This window comes from Leucoraja erinacea, chromosome 22 (genome assembly GCF_028641065.1).
Source record: "Leucoraja erinacea ecotype New England chromosome 22, Leri_hhj_1, whole genome shotgun sequence".
Taxonomy (NCBI): Eukaryota; Metazoa; Chordata; class Chondrichthyes; order Rajiformes; family Rajidae; genus Leucoraja; species Leucoraja erinaceus.
In genome coordinates this window covers 23440267-23458047 of record NC_073398.1, presented here as the reverse complement: position 1 = coordinate 23458047, position 17781 = coordinate 23440267, and the positions used below count along the sequence as shown (strand labels likewise).

General features: G+C 39.8%; 1 protein-coding gene across 1 annotated transcript in view; it reads left to right on the top strand.

Annotated features, from left to right (window-relative positions):
- Positions 1-16605, top strand: part of fbxl13 (F-box and leucine-rich repeat protein 13) — a 126103-nt gene extending 109498 nt beyond the window's left edge. The window contains exons 20-23 of the mRNA XM_055653146.1: positions 107-190; positions 6454-6588; positions 9663-9826; positions 16466-16605. Of these exons, the coding sequence (XP_055509121.1) occupies positions 107-190; positions 6454-6588; positions 9663-9826; positions 16466-16595 (513 nt within the window). The 3' untranslated portion in view covers positions 16596-16605. The remainder of the gene's footprint in view (positions 1-106; positions 191-6453; positions 6589-9662; positions 9827-16465) is intronic.
- Positions 16606-17781: the final 1176 nt, after the last annotated feature.

Below are 17781 nucleotides of genomic sequence, written 5' to 3'. Positions count from 1 at the left end.
TATACCAAACTCTCCTATTCGTCTTTGTCCAAACAAAAGTCCAAATGCAACTCAAAGATTCCTTATACAATTGCTGTCTTTGAATTCCTATTCCTTCTGTTTTCAGGGTATGTCGGGTCTTTCTAACAATCATAACATAAGGGAGCTCTCAGTGGCACACTGCTCAGGAATCACTGATAATGGATTGCAGGTAGAAAAACATCTAAGATTCATTTCTATTGCCATAAATGTATTATTATTTATCTTTAACCTATATCTTATGCAAAAGTTCTCTCATTGTCTGAATTTGTATTGCAATCTGCTTTATTTGGAATGTATTACCTCAATGGTTGCTTATTTGTAAGATAATTTGAACCCAGTAGATTCCATTGAATTCTTTCAAACAGGATCATAACCTTAATTTTGATTATTTGAAAGTTGGAAAGCCACAAATTTAAAAGAAGCAGTTTTAACAAATATTCTACAAGACCTAACTGCTTTGTTAATATTATTATTATTATTTTATACTTGCTCTTCTGAGACCCTGGCAAGGAGATACATATAGATATTTTATTATGTGTAGATTTGCATCTGATGATGTTATTAAACTGATTTCTGAGTGGCCATTTTGTTTTCGCGCATTGTGAAAATAATTGGGGTCAGCATAGCTTATGTTTACTTTTTGCTGTCTGGAAATGTCCCACTCAAAAGCTCAAAAAAATGAAAAGTAGCCATAGGAATAAAATCAAATTTAAATAAAATTAAACGTCAGAGCCTAGGATCATCTGTTAGAGATCTTAGAACTTCTACGGCCATTTTACAAAAAACGCTGCTTTTAATGATGATCTTTAGACATAGACATAGGACAACTTACAATAAGCAAAGTCGTTTTGGATATTCCTCTTCTCTCAGTTAATGTCCACATAATTCAGAGTTGCTGAATAGAATAGATACTATTATGTTCGGTGAAATATTTGCTATTCCTATTTTTAATGAGCCTTTGATGGCACTGGAGACTACTGGCTCTCTAGAGTTTAGAAGGATGAGGAGGGACCTAATTGAAACTTATCGAATAGAGAAAGGCCTGGATAGAGTGTGTGTGTGTGGCGAGGGTATTTCCACTTGTGGGAGAGTCTAAGAACAGAGGCCATAGCCTTACAATAAAAATATGTACTTTTAGAAAGGAGATGAGAAGGATTTTCTGTAGTCAGAGGGTGGTGAATCTGTAGGATTCATTGCTGCAAAAGGCTGTGGAGGCCGACAATTAATATTTTTAAGGATATTTATATTGATAGGTTCTTGATTAGTAAGGGTGTCAAGGGGTATGGGGAGAAGGCATGAAAATGGGGTTGAGAGTGAAAGATAGATCAGCCATGATTGAATAGACTTGATGGGCCGACTAGCCTAATTCTGCTCCTACAAATTATGAGCTTATGAACTTAACATGTTGATGGTAAAGTCCAGTTTAAATTCTGATAGCAGGAAAGGAGGGGTATATTCTACAGTCTGAAGTAAGTTTCTAGCTCCAGTTTGTACTTGGCATTCACTGGCTACTGTGAATCGTATGTGGAAGGGGTTAAAATATCAAATTCCACCCACTTGACATGAATTTAACCACATTCCTGGCCATTTAAACTTTTACTCATCTAAATTAAGCCAATAATGAAGGAAAATACCTTAACATTCAGAAACCAGAGCCCATTTAATTCAAGTTGTATCAATATCAGTGTACCAATGTCATCAATATCAAGGTGAAAACTCTACTGTTAATTGCCCAGCAGTGGATCTAAAATACGAGATACTAGGAAAGATACAAAACATTTATTCTTTCCAGAATAATTTGAAAGCTATCAGAATCGGAAATGGTTCTTCACAGGTTCTCAAGCTGTTTTTAGGTGTACACAACAAGCTCAGCATCTGAACATAAACATTAGACCTGAGTTAAATGCTCTTTGTCCATAACATTGGCTGGATAATGCTGAATATTTTAACACTACATGTAGGAAAACTATGTTTTGTGGGCTGGAATGCATTAAGGAAGTTTCCAAACCAAAACTGCCTTTACAGAAATTCAGACCCCGACTTCTGTCAGGAATTCCTGTCATTTGAAGAAGTTAACAATCAAAATTAGGTAATACAGTTCCAAAACATGTCTGCTGTTGATGCTGGTAACATGACTCAAGTGCCATTTTCAGTTTTTAACTCACTGGCTTGCCTTTAGATCCTACATACCCACTCTTGGGGTGGCACAGTGGCACAGCGGCAGAATTGCTGCCTTACAGCACCAGAGACTCGAGTTTGATCCTGACTATGGGCGCTGTTAGTACGGAGTTTGCCCGAATAGTAAACATTTCCATATAAATTGTCAAAGATTAGTGTTTTGCAGTATGCAATAGAAGATGATAGTTTCCAGACCTTGAGGTTTTACTTGCGGAATCACATGACAGCTGAATTTAATCCTGAATGTGGGATGTTTAAGAATTAAATTAAAACGATGAGCCGAATCTAAAATCCTCAAAATAGATGGGCTAGGAAAGTATAACGGATGAAATTGCAAAGAAATTCTGTAACTGAGATCAAGGTCATTTCATAACCCTAATATTTCCAGTTTTAATGGAGCATATTTGTCCTACCGAATATTTTAGTTATCTAAATGTTACATTGCGACTTCGCACTTTTATTTTAATCTCAGTCTGTTTAGTAATTATATTTAGCATGACTTTTGGAACAGAGCTAAATTCATGTCTGCAGGCTAAGAGAAGCAGGATTGCAGCCTGCAACAACAGGCATCTCAGTAAATCGTTAACCTCATGATCCAACTGCTCCTCACATTCCATTATAAATTGCAGTCACATCTGCCCTTCTGCACCATTGACTGCTAGCAGACTCCAAATTACCATCAGATGCCAACTGATCAACATTACCCCCCCCCCCCCCCCCCACAACTGTCACCCTCGTACTGTTCTTCAATCCCAAAGCTGGCTTTAATTGAACTTTTGGAAACTACAATTTTCATAAATATTTGCAATATTGTGTAGATTCTGGAATTCCTACTTCTTAAAGTTATTTGAAGCATGGGCCAAGATTTGGAGAGAAACAGAGATTAAGATTGTTGAGGAGACATGGATATGGATCTTTTACTGGAGAAAATTAATAAGCCGTGTAGACAATGAATGTATCTGAATTTGAAAGCCGTACAATTACAATTTAAAGGAATGCAAGACATTGCAGATTCTGGATTCAGTTTGCTGAAACTTATGTTTGTTGCAGTGATCTAAACTATTTTATTTCAACCATCAACATGCTAACAGATCTTGGAGCTTAGACTGTGGTGAAATAGAATATACAGACTTAAAATAGATACATTTCAAATTTGAACAAAGTCAGCTAGAAGAAAATCCAAAGGAATTACTATATAGCGCAGATATCAACAATAGCAATTGATACTGTATTAATTAACATTCAAGGAGTAACATAACAAGGAAATGGCAGACAAGTTGACCAGGTACTTTGGATCTGTCTTCACTAAGGGAGACACAAACAATCACCCAGATGTACTAGTGGCCAGAAGACCTAGGATGATGGAAGAACTGAAGGAAATTCACATTAGGCAGGAAATGATGTTGGGTAGACCATTCTACCGTCACCAGGCGGGAGCGGCAACGACTGACTCTGACCCCAGTCCTGGCAGCGGCCGTGACCCAACACCAGGCGCTGCTCCGGTCGGGCCCATGCCTCCCACCCTCCCCCCGCCGGGCCCAAGGGACAATTTATACAGACCTGTGCACCTTTGTAGTGCGGGTGGAAACCCTAACCCTGGCCCCAACCCTAACTCTAGCTCGATAGACTTGGTATAAGTATAAATTGTCCCTAGCGTGTGTGGGATAGTGTGCAGGGGATCGCTGGTCGGTGCAGACTCGGAGGCCGAAGGGCACTGTGTATCTCTGAACTAAATGTGACACAAGAACCCCTGGGGTTGGACTCGCACCCCCAATGTTCTGCCTGCTCCTCATGGGAACTAAACTGTTGGCCACAAGTTGTCCCAGAGGCAGATCTCTCTTCCAATGGTCTCTCCAAACCTCCAGGGGCAGTGAGTTTTTCAACTTGGTACAAGCTATGTTGTCACTGTACCAGTGCCACTCACCTGCTCCGGCCGCCAACCGGCCGAGTCTAAATACCCACCACCCATTTTGAAGCAAGGTGACAGGGTGGTGGGGGGGGGGGGAGGTGGGGGGATGTTGTTCCCAAAGTCTGCATTTATCCCATAGGCAATGTTACTGAAACAGATGATGAGGCCTTTGTGCAGTACTATTAGTGGGATCTAGCTGTCACAGGCTGGGTCCACAAATGGGAGGTGTCGGGGAAAGTGGGGGGGGGGGGGGAAGGGGTTGGAGAATAGAAAAAGGGAGGGAGAGGGGGGAGAAGGATGTGGGGGGAGGGAGGGGAGTGGAGAAGGGGGAGAAGAGTGGAGCAGGGGGAAGGGAAGAAGGGGGGGAGAGGGGAGAGGAAAAGGGTAGGGAGGAGTGGAGAAGGGAAGAGGGAGGTGGAGGGGAGAGGGGAGTTCAGTCTACACTCACTGAATCCATCCCTGTGAAATGTTAGAGATGGTGATTGGATCTGGAAGCAGACCAATACATCTGTAAATAAAACTGGATTCGGACATCTTTTCATTTGCATAATGGGTTTTATTGTATTCATATTAATATATTGATGTTTAAAATCCATGCATGGAAGGAAGAATATTTTACAGGCCATCTGTGGTCCCTAACCCCAACCCTAACCGGGTGTCACATGCAAGACAGTATACGTCAGCGTGTAACAGGGCGCACGACACGATGAGACACCCAGATGTCGCCCCTGGATTTTGAACATTCCAAAATCCAGAAGCGACAGGGAGTCACCGTGCGTCACCACGCATCGACCACGACGCAACAACCTCTTTTCAGGCTGTCGCCGAAAATGTCGCGTCGTGGTCAAAACTTTGGAAATGGCGCGAAAACATTGCGGTGCCTGCATGTATAAATATGCAAAAATAATTAAATTGTGCAGTGAAACAAGGACAACCCTGCTGCTTTGGCATCTTTCAGCAATCTATCTATGTATATGATCTTCTATCTCTCAGTTGCTATTGGGGGGCCTATAGCACAAACCCGTTAGAGTGCTTACACCTTACATATTTTTAAGCTCTATCCATATCGCCTTGGCGGATGAACCCTCCAGTATGTCTGCTTTGACAGTCTCCCTGAATAATAGTGCAACTCCTTTTTTTCTCCCTCTCATTGAGCTGTCAGGCGTGTCCCTCACGCAACCATGTTTCTTCAATGACCACAACATCATAGTCCCAAGCACTGATTCAGGCTCTAAGTTCATCTGCTTTCCCCACAATACTTCTTGCATTGAAATAAACAGACTATTGATCTCTTACCCAAAAGTATCTCCTTTGACTAACGTTGTGTCAGGCAGGTGTCCCGGTGACACATGACTGCAATGGAGGAGAGCAGGTAGGTCTGTTCGGAGACATGATGATTGTTAGTTTGGCTGTGTTCATTCCCCATCTCACGGATGGAAATTGTGGGAGGAGATCATATTGAATTGAGCATTTAGAGATGAATGGTTGACATGGGAAATAGATTATGATTGCAGATGATTATGCAAGAGGCTTTACCGGGTTGCATGTTCGCCTGGGAGAAAGCACAAACCTTGTATTCTTTCATCTCCGGCCTCCAAATCTGAAGATTTATCTGGCATGTCCCAACATTCTGGGCTTCTTCAGAGGCTGATTGACAGTCATCCAGATTATGATGGGGCTTCAGTTACAGAGGCCAGATTCAATGGTTCAATGGCTTCTTTATTGTCATGTGTACCAGGTACAGTGAAATACATATTTTGCCTGCAGATCAGCAAGACTGTCCACATACATAAGCACAATCACCCCAGTTAGTACAGTATGTACACAAACAGCCTACCGAGTCCTTATGCAAGAGGCAGCATTTGATGCCATTTTACAATCCCAGATGCAGCTGACCACAAAGGCCTGTAGCAGCCGTCTTCTCCTCCATTACGGTCATCCCTCTCCATTCCTGACCCTCTTCAGCCCTTGTTCCACGGAGAATGGGGCGACTCTGGCAGCCGACCCCGAGGCGCGGAAAGTAATATCCCTCCCGCCCCAGTTCCTCGCACCGGGCCCATCAGATTAGATGAGAATGATAGTCTCATTCACAACGCCACACTCTCTCTCTCCAAATGGAGACAAGTGGTCTTTAACAATAATCTTATTTATTCTATTTAATTAACCAAATGTTAATTCCTCAGCTGGGATTTGAACTGAATTTGTTCAGGCCTTTTGTTTACATAAGCACTCTACTTATCCTGGCTCTGGTATTAACAACGGATTTGTTATTTGTTCAAATAGTGACTTAAACATAGATCAAGTTCAAGGAATTGAAAACATAATTTGTCATATTTGTGTTCAAGAAATTCTACCACAAGATGGCAAATCTGGAATACTTGGATGTCTCCCATTGCCTCTCAGTGACTGATCAAAGTGTAAAGACGCTGGCTTTCTGCTGCAGAAGGCTCATTTCATTAAACATCTCTGGATGCCCAAAGGTACACTTTGAACTTTGAAGTACCCCTGTACTAGAATTTTTTATGCCATTTCTTTTTTCCCACTTGCTTTTCTTACGTCCTTTTTAAGTACAACAACTGTTTCCAAGAGGGTTAAATAGTTAGCCCTATCCCATATCATCATCAGTGCTATTCTTGGTCTGCCCAAATTTGTTATTCTAATCTCCAGTGAGGCATTTGGAGCAGCTAGCAGCTAGTCAGTATATAGCTTAAATGCAACTCTTAATACATTTTGTTTCAGCCTAACCTGACCAAATTCATCCTGTCATGTGGTATGCTAAAGAAAAGATAGACTGTTAAAACACACAGTCCTACGCCATTAATAATCTAGCTACTTACAAATTTGAAATATATTAACTGCAAGATAAATAACAAAATAGTTGAATGGTCAATGAAGCTATTCATTTCTCTTCAACTATAAAGCAAAAACATGCTATGATCTAATTCATACATTTGAACCAGGTAACTGGTAAATCTGATCTAAAAAAACCATGGTGCAAACAGATCTCAATAATATGCTGCTAAGGATATCATTTGAACAGGCAGAACAATTATTTTCTCCTCTAGACAGATGTGGTGCTCTCAGATCAAATAGTTTCTTATGGGTAACCATTATTTTTCAAACTAAATTGAAGGACGTGCGAAGTAGGAAAAGTAGCTAAAATGGAAAGTGCAATATAATAAAACTTTTTTTTTGGTATATACTTTAATTGCAACATCCCGGTAGTGAGACCATATCTATACACGTCATTTAATATACTATCTCACCAGGGGTCTATATCATTGTTGCAAGTTGTTTCTACCCTTGTGCTCAAATCCTCTGGCACTAAAGTACAACTGTCTGTTGAATCTGCATGTAATCTTTCAGTGAAATGTAGACAAAGACAGCATTTTTATTTTTTTCAACTGAAATGAATGAACTCATCTTTTTCCACATTATGTTCCACCTTCCGTGCTCTTGTTGAATCAGTCTCTATTCATCCTGTTCAGAACTCACATTGACGGTTAACCAGTCCACAATTCACTCTAGTATTTTATCTAAATAATACTGTGTGTTCTAATTTTATTGATAATCTCTATTGTGACTCCCTGTGCCTGTTGACTGCCCAAACCCAAAATACATTGTATACATCACCTAATTATAGGTTTCAGCAAAGCACCCTTGCTAATGCTTGGCTAACAAATTCAAGGTTTATTTCTCTATTTTTCTTAAATAGTTTACATTTGTGCACTTCCAATCTGACCTAATTAATATTAGTCTCATAGTTTCAGCGAGATATGTCTGAAAATGTCAAAGGGTACTGGTTTATAGAGGGAAGGTACAACCATGTCCAACATTTCTATGTTCCTCCTCCAGTGTTGTTTCACAGAATGTGTGGCAGAAATCACACTTTATTAGATATCAGATAACCAAAATGACATTGATACTTAAAATCCCCCCCTGGACAAAATAACCCACATCCTTGTGCTATTAACAGTTCGTGCTTAGAGCACTCAGCAGGCCAGACAACATCTTTTGAGGGAGAAAAACAGAACTAACTGGTTGAATATTTGATCCTGCAAATGTGAGGGGTGGTCAGATCAGATGTTAAAACATAAAAAATCTGAAATTGGACACATACCAGGCTCCATCTCATCCATTGGATAAGAAGGAACTGCAGATGCTGGTTTAAACTGACGATGGACACAAAAAGCTGGAATAAATCAGAGGGGAGATGCAAGGGTTACTTGAATTTGATAAATCAATATTCATACCACTGGGTTGTAAGCTGCCCAAGCAAAACATGAGATGTTGTTCCTCCAATTTGCATTTGGCCTCACTTTGATAATGGAGGTGGCCCAGGATAGAAAGGTCAGTGTGGGAATGGGAAGGGGGATTAAAGTTTTTGGCAACAGGGAGATCAGGTAAGTGCAGGCAGACTGAGTGAAGGTGTTCAGCGAAACGATCGCCCAGTGTATGTTTGGTCTCGCCGATGTATAAGAGTTCACACCTTGAACAATGGATACAGTGGGTGAGGTTGGAGGAGGTGAACCTCTGCCTAATCTGAAAGGACTCTATCCATGGATCCTGACAGTCTGCAGTGTTTTTTTTTGTAATCGTCATCCTATAAGCCGCTTAAGCTATTCAAGGGCCTGACTGCCTAATTAATGTTTTATTTTTTAGACTTTAGAAATATTAATGTAATGTTAAAAATTCTAAACATTAAAAAATCTAGATTTTAACTTTTTCAATGTGCCAGCGTATACCAATACAAAAAAGTGCACGGGGATCCTGAGTCTTGGCTGGGTGTATTTGCAGAAGATGTTTCTTCTTGTGGGAGCAAGTAGGACTAGAGATCACACATTTAAGATACAGACTATGTATTTTTTTTACTCTCATAGGGTCATGAATCTTTGGAACTAACTTCCCCAATGGATGCTGAAAGCAGTGTCTGAATATTTCTAAGGGAGAGGTAGATATGTATCCAAAACATCAACGTGCACCTTTTGCTACACATGTGCCGTTTGACCCACTGCGTTCTTCAAATGTTCTGTTTTGTGGTAGATATATGCTTAATAAACTAGTAGGTGAAGGTAGATGGAACGTAAACTTGAGGTTACAGTGACTTTAGCCATAGGTTTGTTAAATAGCGGAGCAAGCTTGAGGGACCAAGTGGCCAACTGGTGCTCTTAATTTCCATGTTTGGATGATTTACAGTGTGTTGATGAGTTTTCAAGGCTTTGAGAAAGCCAATAAATGAAGGGAAGGGAAGTCAGTCAAAATGGTAAGTGCGATTATTCCAGTTTGTAGACCCCAGAGCGATCCAGACTGCTGACAGCCCCACGATTCTTTGCCAAGATAAAATGACCTAAATAAAGATTCTAGCATTGGAACCCACTCCCTATCCTACAGTTTCATATATGGATATGCAATGTAGGGGATCAGTGGCAGTGCAACAAATCCTCAGTACTATTCAGAAATATTAACCTTCCACCATTATGGTAAATGTATTAATGAAATGCTGTATTTACAAAATGAGATTTTATATTTTGTGTTGTATTTATTGATCCATCAGATTACTGACTTAAGTATGCAATATCTGTCCGGAGTTTGCCATTATATTTATTTCCTGGACATCTCAGGTTGTGTCAGGCTTACTGATTCAGCATTTACGTTCCTAAGGAAAGGCTGCAAACATCTACGTGCCCTCAAGATGCTATATTGCGCAAGGATCACAAAGTAAGTATAATATTTCCAAGTATGGTCATTCCATTGTTTTCTTAAGCTTATGCAGGGAATAAAACCACGGTAAACAGAACATATATAATTTGCTTTTCTGAAGATGGAATCAATATGAGTTTGACCAACTTCCCAATCTGAGAAAGGCCAATGCCAACAATAATATCCATTTCTAAAACACTCCTGGAAGAAACTAAATGCCTCAGAACACTTTGAAAGGGGAGAAATGGAGGTGTAGTGGAGGATGTATGTCATGATGCTCTATTGAAAGTATTTTTGAAAACAGGCTAAGAAAAATTGGTGTTGTGATAGTTAAGTAACGTACAAATTGTGGAAAATGACAGGCGAAGTGGAACCCGTTGAATTTTCCTCACTCTTCAAGTTTGCTTCAATGCTTCTACAGTGGAAATATCAATGGGCGAGGGTGTTACCAGATATAAAACCCTCACAAGATATTCAGTGGGTGGTCTGTGATGTCCTATTTTGTTTTAACTATATTACTGCACAGTCTCCTTCCTGAAACTGGCAGAACTGACATTGGGACCAGTGGATAGGAGTGTGAAATTGGAAATGGCACTGTGGAATTCTATGGACTCATTGCAGTGTTAATGGCAGACAATTATTTTAGCAACCAATGAGTTATTCAGGAATCTAAAAACTCCCTGTGGGGTCCGGAGATTGCATTCATACTCCATCTGGTGTACTAGTACAAAAGGAATTTTATAGCGCATTAATTATTTGTTCTGACCAATAAAAGTCTGACTTTGTTTAACTTCTTGGATTTTGGAGAGGGATCATCTCTGACTCCTCTCACCTTGGCCACAAACTCTTTGAATCACTTCCCTCTGGAAGGTGACTTCAGATTGTCAAAGCTGCCACAGCCAGACTTAAAAACAATTTTTATCCACAAGTAGTTGCTCTACTCAACAGCCAAAAATCTGTAGCCTCCCTTTGATCTGGTATTTTATTAGTTCACATGCTTGATCAATGGTGGTTTATCATTAATGGTTTATTATTATTAATGTTTAGTGTTTTCTGAGTCATTCGTAGCTGTCAGTGTATGTCATGTTGTTACTTGTGGGCGGAGCACCAAGGCAAATTCCTTGTATGTAAATACTTGGCCAATAAATTCACTTACTTACTTACTTACTTACTTACTTATACCATGTGAGTCTCTCCGAATCCAATGTAAAAATCATGCTGTGGTGCCAATAATGCTATGTGATCATAATATTTGGACATAAAGCCTGCCTGAAATGTTGCTGAGTAGAAAGCAGTACCACAGACAAGTAAATTAATTTAATCTTAATCCATTCCTACTAAGCAAGTGAAATCAAAATTGTAATATTAGTTAGTCTACTCCGTGTGAGGAGAATTTGCATGGAAGCTAACTGTGGAATACTTCAGTTTCATCCCCATTCATAGTGGATCTTATAACATAACATGCTTTACCTACACTGCACTATAAGTACTGAAATTGATTGAAAGGTACAGCATGGAAATAGACTCTTTGGCCGACCAAGTGCACACCAACCATTGATCATCTATTCACACTAGTTCTATGTTATCCCATTTTCATATCCACTCTCTGCACATTAGAAGAAATTTTACAGAGGCCAATTAACCTACAACCCCAACATCTTTGGAATGTGGTAGGTATCTGGAGCACCCAGAGGAAATCCATGCAGTCACAAGGAGAACGTACAAACACCACATAAACAGCGCCTGAGGTCAAGATCAAACCCAGGTCTGGCAATGTGAGGCAGAAACTCTACCAGCTGTGCCACTGTACTGACCTTGACACTTCCATCTAAACTGTCAGGTCCTGTATTTATACGGATATTTCCACGTTACGGATTAGGGATGATCTATGCTTGGGCCTTGAATGTACAAAATGATGGTAGCTTGCTGAAGGGTGCTGGATTTGGTACATACAAAGCAGTAGATACTCTTAGTGGTATGCACACTGCTGTTAAGGGATGCAATTTCAGCAGTTTTCTTCAGAGTTAAATAGTTTTATATATTTTAAAAAACAACCAACAGATAGGTAAATGTGAAATGAAAGGGAATAAACCATTTTTTCCAGCAAACCCATCTCTCCCACTGATATGGGAATGTGCCCTGTTAATCTACTCATCGGATAATTCAGCTCTCTTCCTGTTCCTCTTTGGAGGAACAGTAAAATGTGAGGCAAAGAGAGCAAAAACAGAAATTCCCTGACTTCTCATCACAATCAAGCATTCCAAGAGGCCACAAAAAGCCACAAAACATTCTAATCACAGCTAACCCTCATATTAACATCTATAATTAGAAATCTTTTCCTCTCAGGAAGTTGCTGAGCCGTTGATGTTGAAGCACTGTGGAAATTCAAACACACCACAATTCAGTAATATGTTCCAGAAGTTGATGATTCTCTGAAAAGAATATTGCTACCTCCAAATGCTCTCAGTTCTACATGTACATGTAGGAAGGACATTCTTGCTATCAAGGGAGTGCAGCATAGACAATAGACAATAGACAATAGGTGCAGGAGTAGGCCATTCGGCTCTTCGAGACAGCACCGCCATGCAATGTGATCATGGCTGATCATCCCCAATCAGTACCCCGTTCCTGCTTTCTCCTCATATCCACTGACTCCGATATTTTTAAGAGCCCTATCTAGCTCTCTCTTGAAAGCATCCAGAGAACCTGCCTCCACCGCCCTCTGAGGCAGAGAATTCCACAGACTCACCACTCTCTGTGAGAAAAAGTGTTTCCTCGTCTCCTTATTCTTAAACTGTGGCCCCTGGTTCTGGACTCCCCCATAAGTTCACCGGGATGGCGTATGCTGTGAGAATGGAACGGCCGGGCTTGTATTCTCTGGAATTTAGAAGGCTGAGAGGGGATCTTATTGAAACATATAAGATTATTAAGGGTTTGGACATGCTAGAAGCATGAAACATGTTCCCAATGCTGAAGGAGTCCAGAACCAGGGGTCACAGTTTAATAATAGCATTTAGAACAGTGATGAGGAAACACTTTTTCACACAGAGTTGTGAGTCTGTGGAATGCTCTGTCTCAGAGGGCAGTGGAAGCCGGTTCTCTGGATACTTTCAAGAGAGAGCTTGATAGGGCTCTTAAAGATAGTGGAGTCAGGGGAAACATAGAAAATAGGTGCAGGAGTAGGCCATTCGGCCCTTCAATATGATCATGGCTGATCATCCAACTCAGTATCCTGTACCTGCCTTCTCTCCATACCCCATGATCCCTTTAGCAACAAGGGCCACATCTAGGGATATGGGGAGAAGACAGGAACGGGGTACTGATTGTGGATGATCAGCCATGATCACATTGAATGGCGGTGTTGGCTCGAATGGCCTACTCCTGCACCTTTGTCTATTTCCACACACAATTATTCTAACCATTCACAGAAACTGATGTCTCCTTCATTATGGATACCTTCATTTTATTGGTGTTCATGTGCATGCCTACATGATCAAATAATGTTACCAGTTCACTACTAAACTCTACTGTAAGTGTTTAAATTGTAATTTTATATTATAATTTTTTGAGCACAGTTCCCATAATGTTAAAAGTTGTCTTTCACAGTATTAATTAATATCTATGCTTGACCACCCTCTAAATGTTGTTCTCTCCACCATTTCTCATCCATCAATAGAAAGGCAATTGAAATCCTCCGAACAGTAGCCCACATGCATGGAATGAAGTAATTATTATGTAGGATGTATTAATTTGATTATTTTCATTTGTCAATGAAAGGAAATAAAAGATCAGCAAAAAGACATCAGGGGCTACATGGGGAGTATAAATTACAAAACGTAGACCTTTAGAGTTCAAGTGCACAAATTTGCATTCCAGCAAATGCAAATTTAGATTAAGGAAACCATTTGATTTACTAACTCATCAAATGAGCCATAGATATTATAAGCATACAATACTCACGAACAAGAACTAAGGAATATCTGCTCAAATTGTTATACCATCAAATATGTCTGCATTGGCACTGTGTTGATGTGAAATAGGTGCCTGGTGCTAACTGTAGTGTATAGTTCTGAAAGGAACCACATCCTTCATTCTAAAAGAACATGGATTTGGATGAAGGAAATGCATGTTATATCTCCAAATTTGCAGTTGCAAAGAGGCTCCATGTGATTTAGATAAGAGAGCAGAATGAGTGAATGCAAGACAGATTCAATTTATCAAAGATAAAAGTGAGGTTTCTCAAGTGCAGAAAGATTGGTTATTTTCTATATGGTGACAGATTGGGAAAAAGGGGTGTGATAATGTCTGGTGTCCTCATACTCCAGTCACTGAGAACAATTATTCAGATGTATCAAACACTTAAAAAGGCAAATGCTATGTTTATCTTCATTGTAAGAGAATTTGAATACAAGAGTGTGGCTGTATTTTTGCAGTTGTATGGAATTTTGCCCCTTTTCTCTGAGAAAGGAAGTTCTTACCATGGTGGAAGTGCAACAAAGGTTTTCTGCACTGATGTATGAGAAGATAGGTTAGGGTTAGGCCTACGTTTATTTTAACCTCAAAGAAGAATTTAATCACATGAAAATACACTGTTATATGCTATAATTTATTTTTAGGCAATAGATTGGGGTTGAGTGCAGATGCTGGTTTAAATTGATGGTGGACACAAAATGCTGGAGTAACTCAGCGGGACAGGCAGCATCTCTGGGGAGAAGGATTGGGTGACGTTCCAGCTGAAGAAGGGTCTTGACCCGAAATGTCACCCATTCCTTCTCTGCAGAGATGCTGCCTGTCCCGCTAAGTTATTCCAGCATTTTGTCTACCTTGAGGTCTACCTCTAGATTGAGGTTGAGGGTGATTTCCTTTCAATGGGTGTTCTGAGTGGCTGATACAAACACAAAAGCTCTTTTAACATGCATCCACTCATCTGCACTATTAAACAGGTCAAGTCAAATTCAATTGGAGCTTGGGTTCACATATGGAAATAATGTGCGTACATCATTCATTGTGTATGTGCACACGTTGCCATTGACTTAAACTGCAGAGAATGGGTCTTAGATTTGCAAAAAAAAAATAGATCTTCTACAAATCTCTTTTCCATTGCACAACACAGCCTCTCCTCCCCAACAATAAAAATCCTTGGTGGATCACTTTTCATACCTTAGGAGGTATGTCCCAGTGAAGATATATATATATAAATAATGAGATTCACAAACTCAGCCTTTAATCATCTAAAGAAGAGTATTTGATTCAGATTCAGATTCAGATTCAACTTTAATTGTCATTGTCAGTGTACAGTATAGACAACAAAATGCAGTTAGCATCTCCCTGGAAGAGCGACATAGAATATGATTTCAATAAATAAATCTACTTACATGCATACAGCCATAGTGTTTTTCCTGTGGGAGGAGTGTCCGGGGGGGGGGGGGGGGGGGGTTAAGGGTGATTGGCAGTCACCGAGGTACATTGTTGAGTAGTGTGACAGCCGCAGGGAAGAAGCTGAGCCGCAGGGAAGAAGCAAGTCTTCACACCCTGTCACTGTTCCTGAACTCCAACTGGCCCACCTTGCATGATTGAAATGCAGAAGAGAAATCCATTGCAGGGTCATTGCAGCTTCCACAAAGGGGAATTCTCTTTCTGCACTTCTACCACAGAAGCTGGGCCAGTTGGACTTGGCACAATGACAGGGTGTGGAGATCATCAAACAGTCTTATATCAACTCGATATAAATGTAAGGATAGCATAATTTCTGCACAAGCCAATGAAGTAGCATCTTACGGAAAGGTTTAAATAAATGGTACATTTAGGATGTTGCATCAGTTGACATTAGGGATTATCATTTGGACACAGATAAATTATCTTTACCATATGTGCTTTGACTTCCAAATATCAAGACCCAGCTGTTGAAGTCTTTACAATAATTTTAAAGTGATAAGCTGATGAAGGCACAGCCATGTAATGAAAGTTCCAGTACTTTAGTGCCAAACATCCGGTCATAAAAAATATATAAATTGACGATACCTATGTGAAGTATTGAGATGTAACACTACTCTCGCATCTCAAGCTGCAGGATACTTTTTATGGTATGTACATGTCTGCTATCTCCCACTTCACAATCAGACATTATTTTGCTTCTCTTTTTGATATTGCAATAGTTATTAATTTCTGTGAAACAAATTCAAAACCAGGCAAGAATTGTGCTGGAGGGGCTATTTGTAAAAAAAAAAAAATGGACGGCTTCAAATCAGCTTCTGTGTGTGTAAATCACCGTGCAAAATGACTTGCAATGTGGCTTAAGCCCAACAAGCCTAATAAAAATTTTGATGCAAGAAATTATGTTTTTATTGGAGGAAAAAGTGGTAATTCGCAAAGCAAGGAGAAAGGCAAAAATGTAGCTCTCCTCTTCATTTGTGTTTACTACATTAAATGAAGCAACAGCTTTAAATTTAAAGCACATCAGTAAGTACAAATGTTTTTGTCCTATCATTGAAACAAGCAGAATGAAGACCCCCCCGGGAAAACGCGCTGCATTGCATGAAACATATGCTCCAGTAGATAACATTTTCTTTAACCCTCTACCCTTTAATTTCCACTTTACACTTTTCACTGGAGAATTTGTTTAACACATCTAATAAATGTTTTCTTACACTAATTTAGGCAAACCGTCAAAGCAGCAATAAATATTGAGCATGTGGAATATAATGATGACAATCCTCCCATGTGGTTCGGATATGATGATAAAGGAAACTACCTTGCCCCCAAAAAGGAGGAAGAGGAAAAAATGTAAAGGTGTAACCATCAAATTTTTATGCATGCTAGAATTCCACGCATATATTGTCTGTACAGAATCTATATCTTTACCCAGTCTCTGTCAAAACAATTAAACTTCAAATTGTAAAGTCTAAGGTAGCACTGTAGGACTTATTGATGAGGAAAATCTTCACTAATTTGATGAAAATAAAATGTATCTTAGATTGTTTACACACACAATGTGATTATAATTAGAGCTGTGTTAATAATCAAGATGAGATATAATCCTGGTATTTCAGGGGTCACAATTTGCAGTTTGGGGCTATTTTATTCAACTTTTTTTAAGATGACCACATGTAAAATGACCATCCCATTCTGCTCAGTCTGACCAGGACTTCTGCTGGATTTCCCATGTTTTAAAAAAAATGAGAACCAAACAAAAGATTGCTTCAAAATAATTCCATTAAAACCAAAAGTTGTGTTCAAACGCATCTAAGGGCGTCCTTATATCAATAAATAACTATAATTGGTTGATGCATGTCCAATTGAAAACATTTAAGTTGCATAGCAGAACACTAAAATTGATCTAGAGTAATATTCAAAATGGCGAAAGGATCTAAAAATACAATGACCCTCAGATCTGCAGAAAAATCATGATTCCATTCCACCCAATTACACATGTGCCAGACACCCCATGAAGCTATTGTTGAAGCAAAGTAAGTTTTGTATTTAAAGCATGTGGAAAGCCATAAGAGGGTGAACCATCTATTTTCAAAAGCTTCAGTCAAAGAGTCCAACTGCATGGAAACAGGCCTTTTGGCCCAACTTGCCTATGCTGACCAAGATGCCCCATCTACATTAATCTCACCTGCCCACATTTGGCCCATATTCGTCTAAACATTTATTATCCATGTACCTTTTAATGCCTTTTACTGTAAATATTGTTATAATACCTGCCAGATATACCAGATGTCCCTTGGTTCTTGATTCCTCTATTCTGGGCAAAATACACTGTGCATTTACTCTATCTATTCCCCTTGCGATCTTACACACTTCTATAAGATCACACCTCATCCCCCTCAACTTCAAGGAATAAAGTCCTAACCTCCCCAACCTTTTCCTTTTGCTCATGCGTCCTGGCACCATCCTTGTAAATATTCTCTGCACTCTTTCCAGCTTAACATCATCCTTCCTGTAGTAGGGTGACCAAAATGCAAGACGAT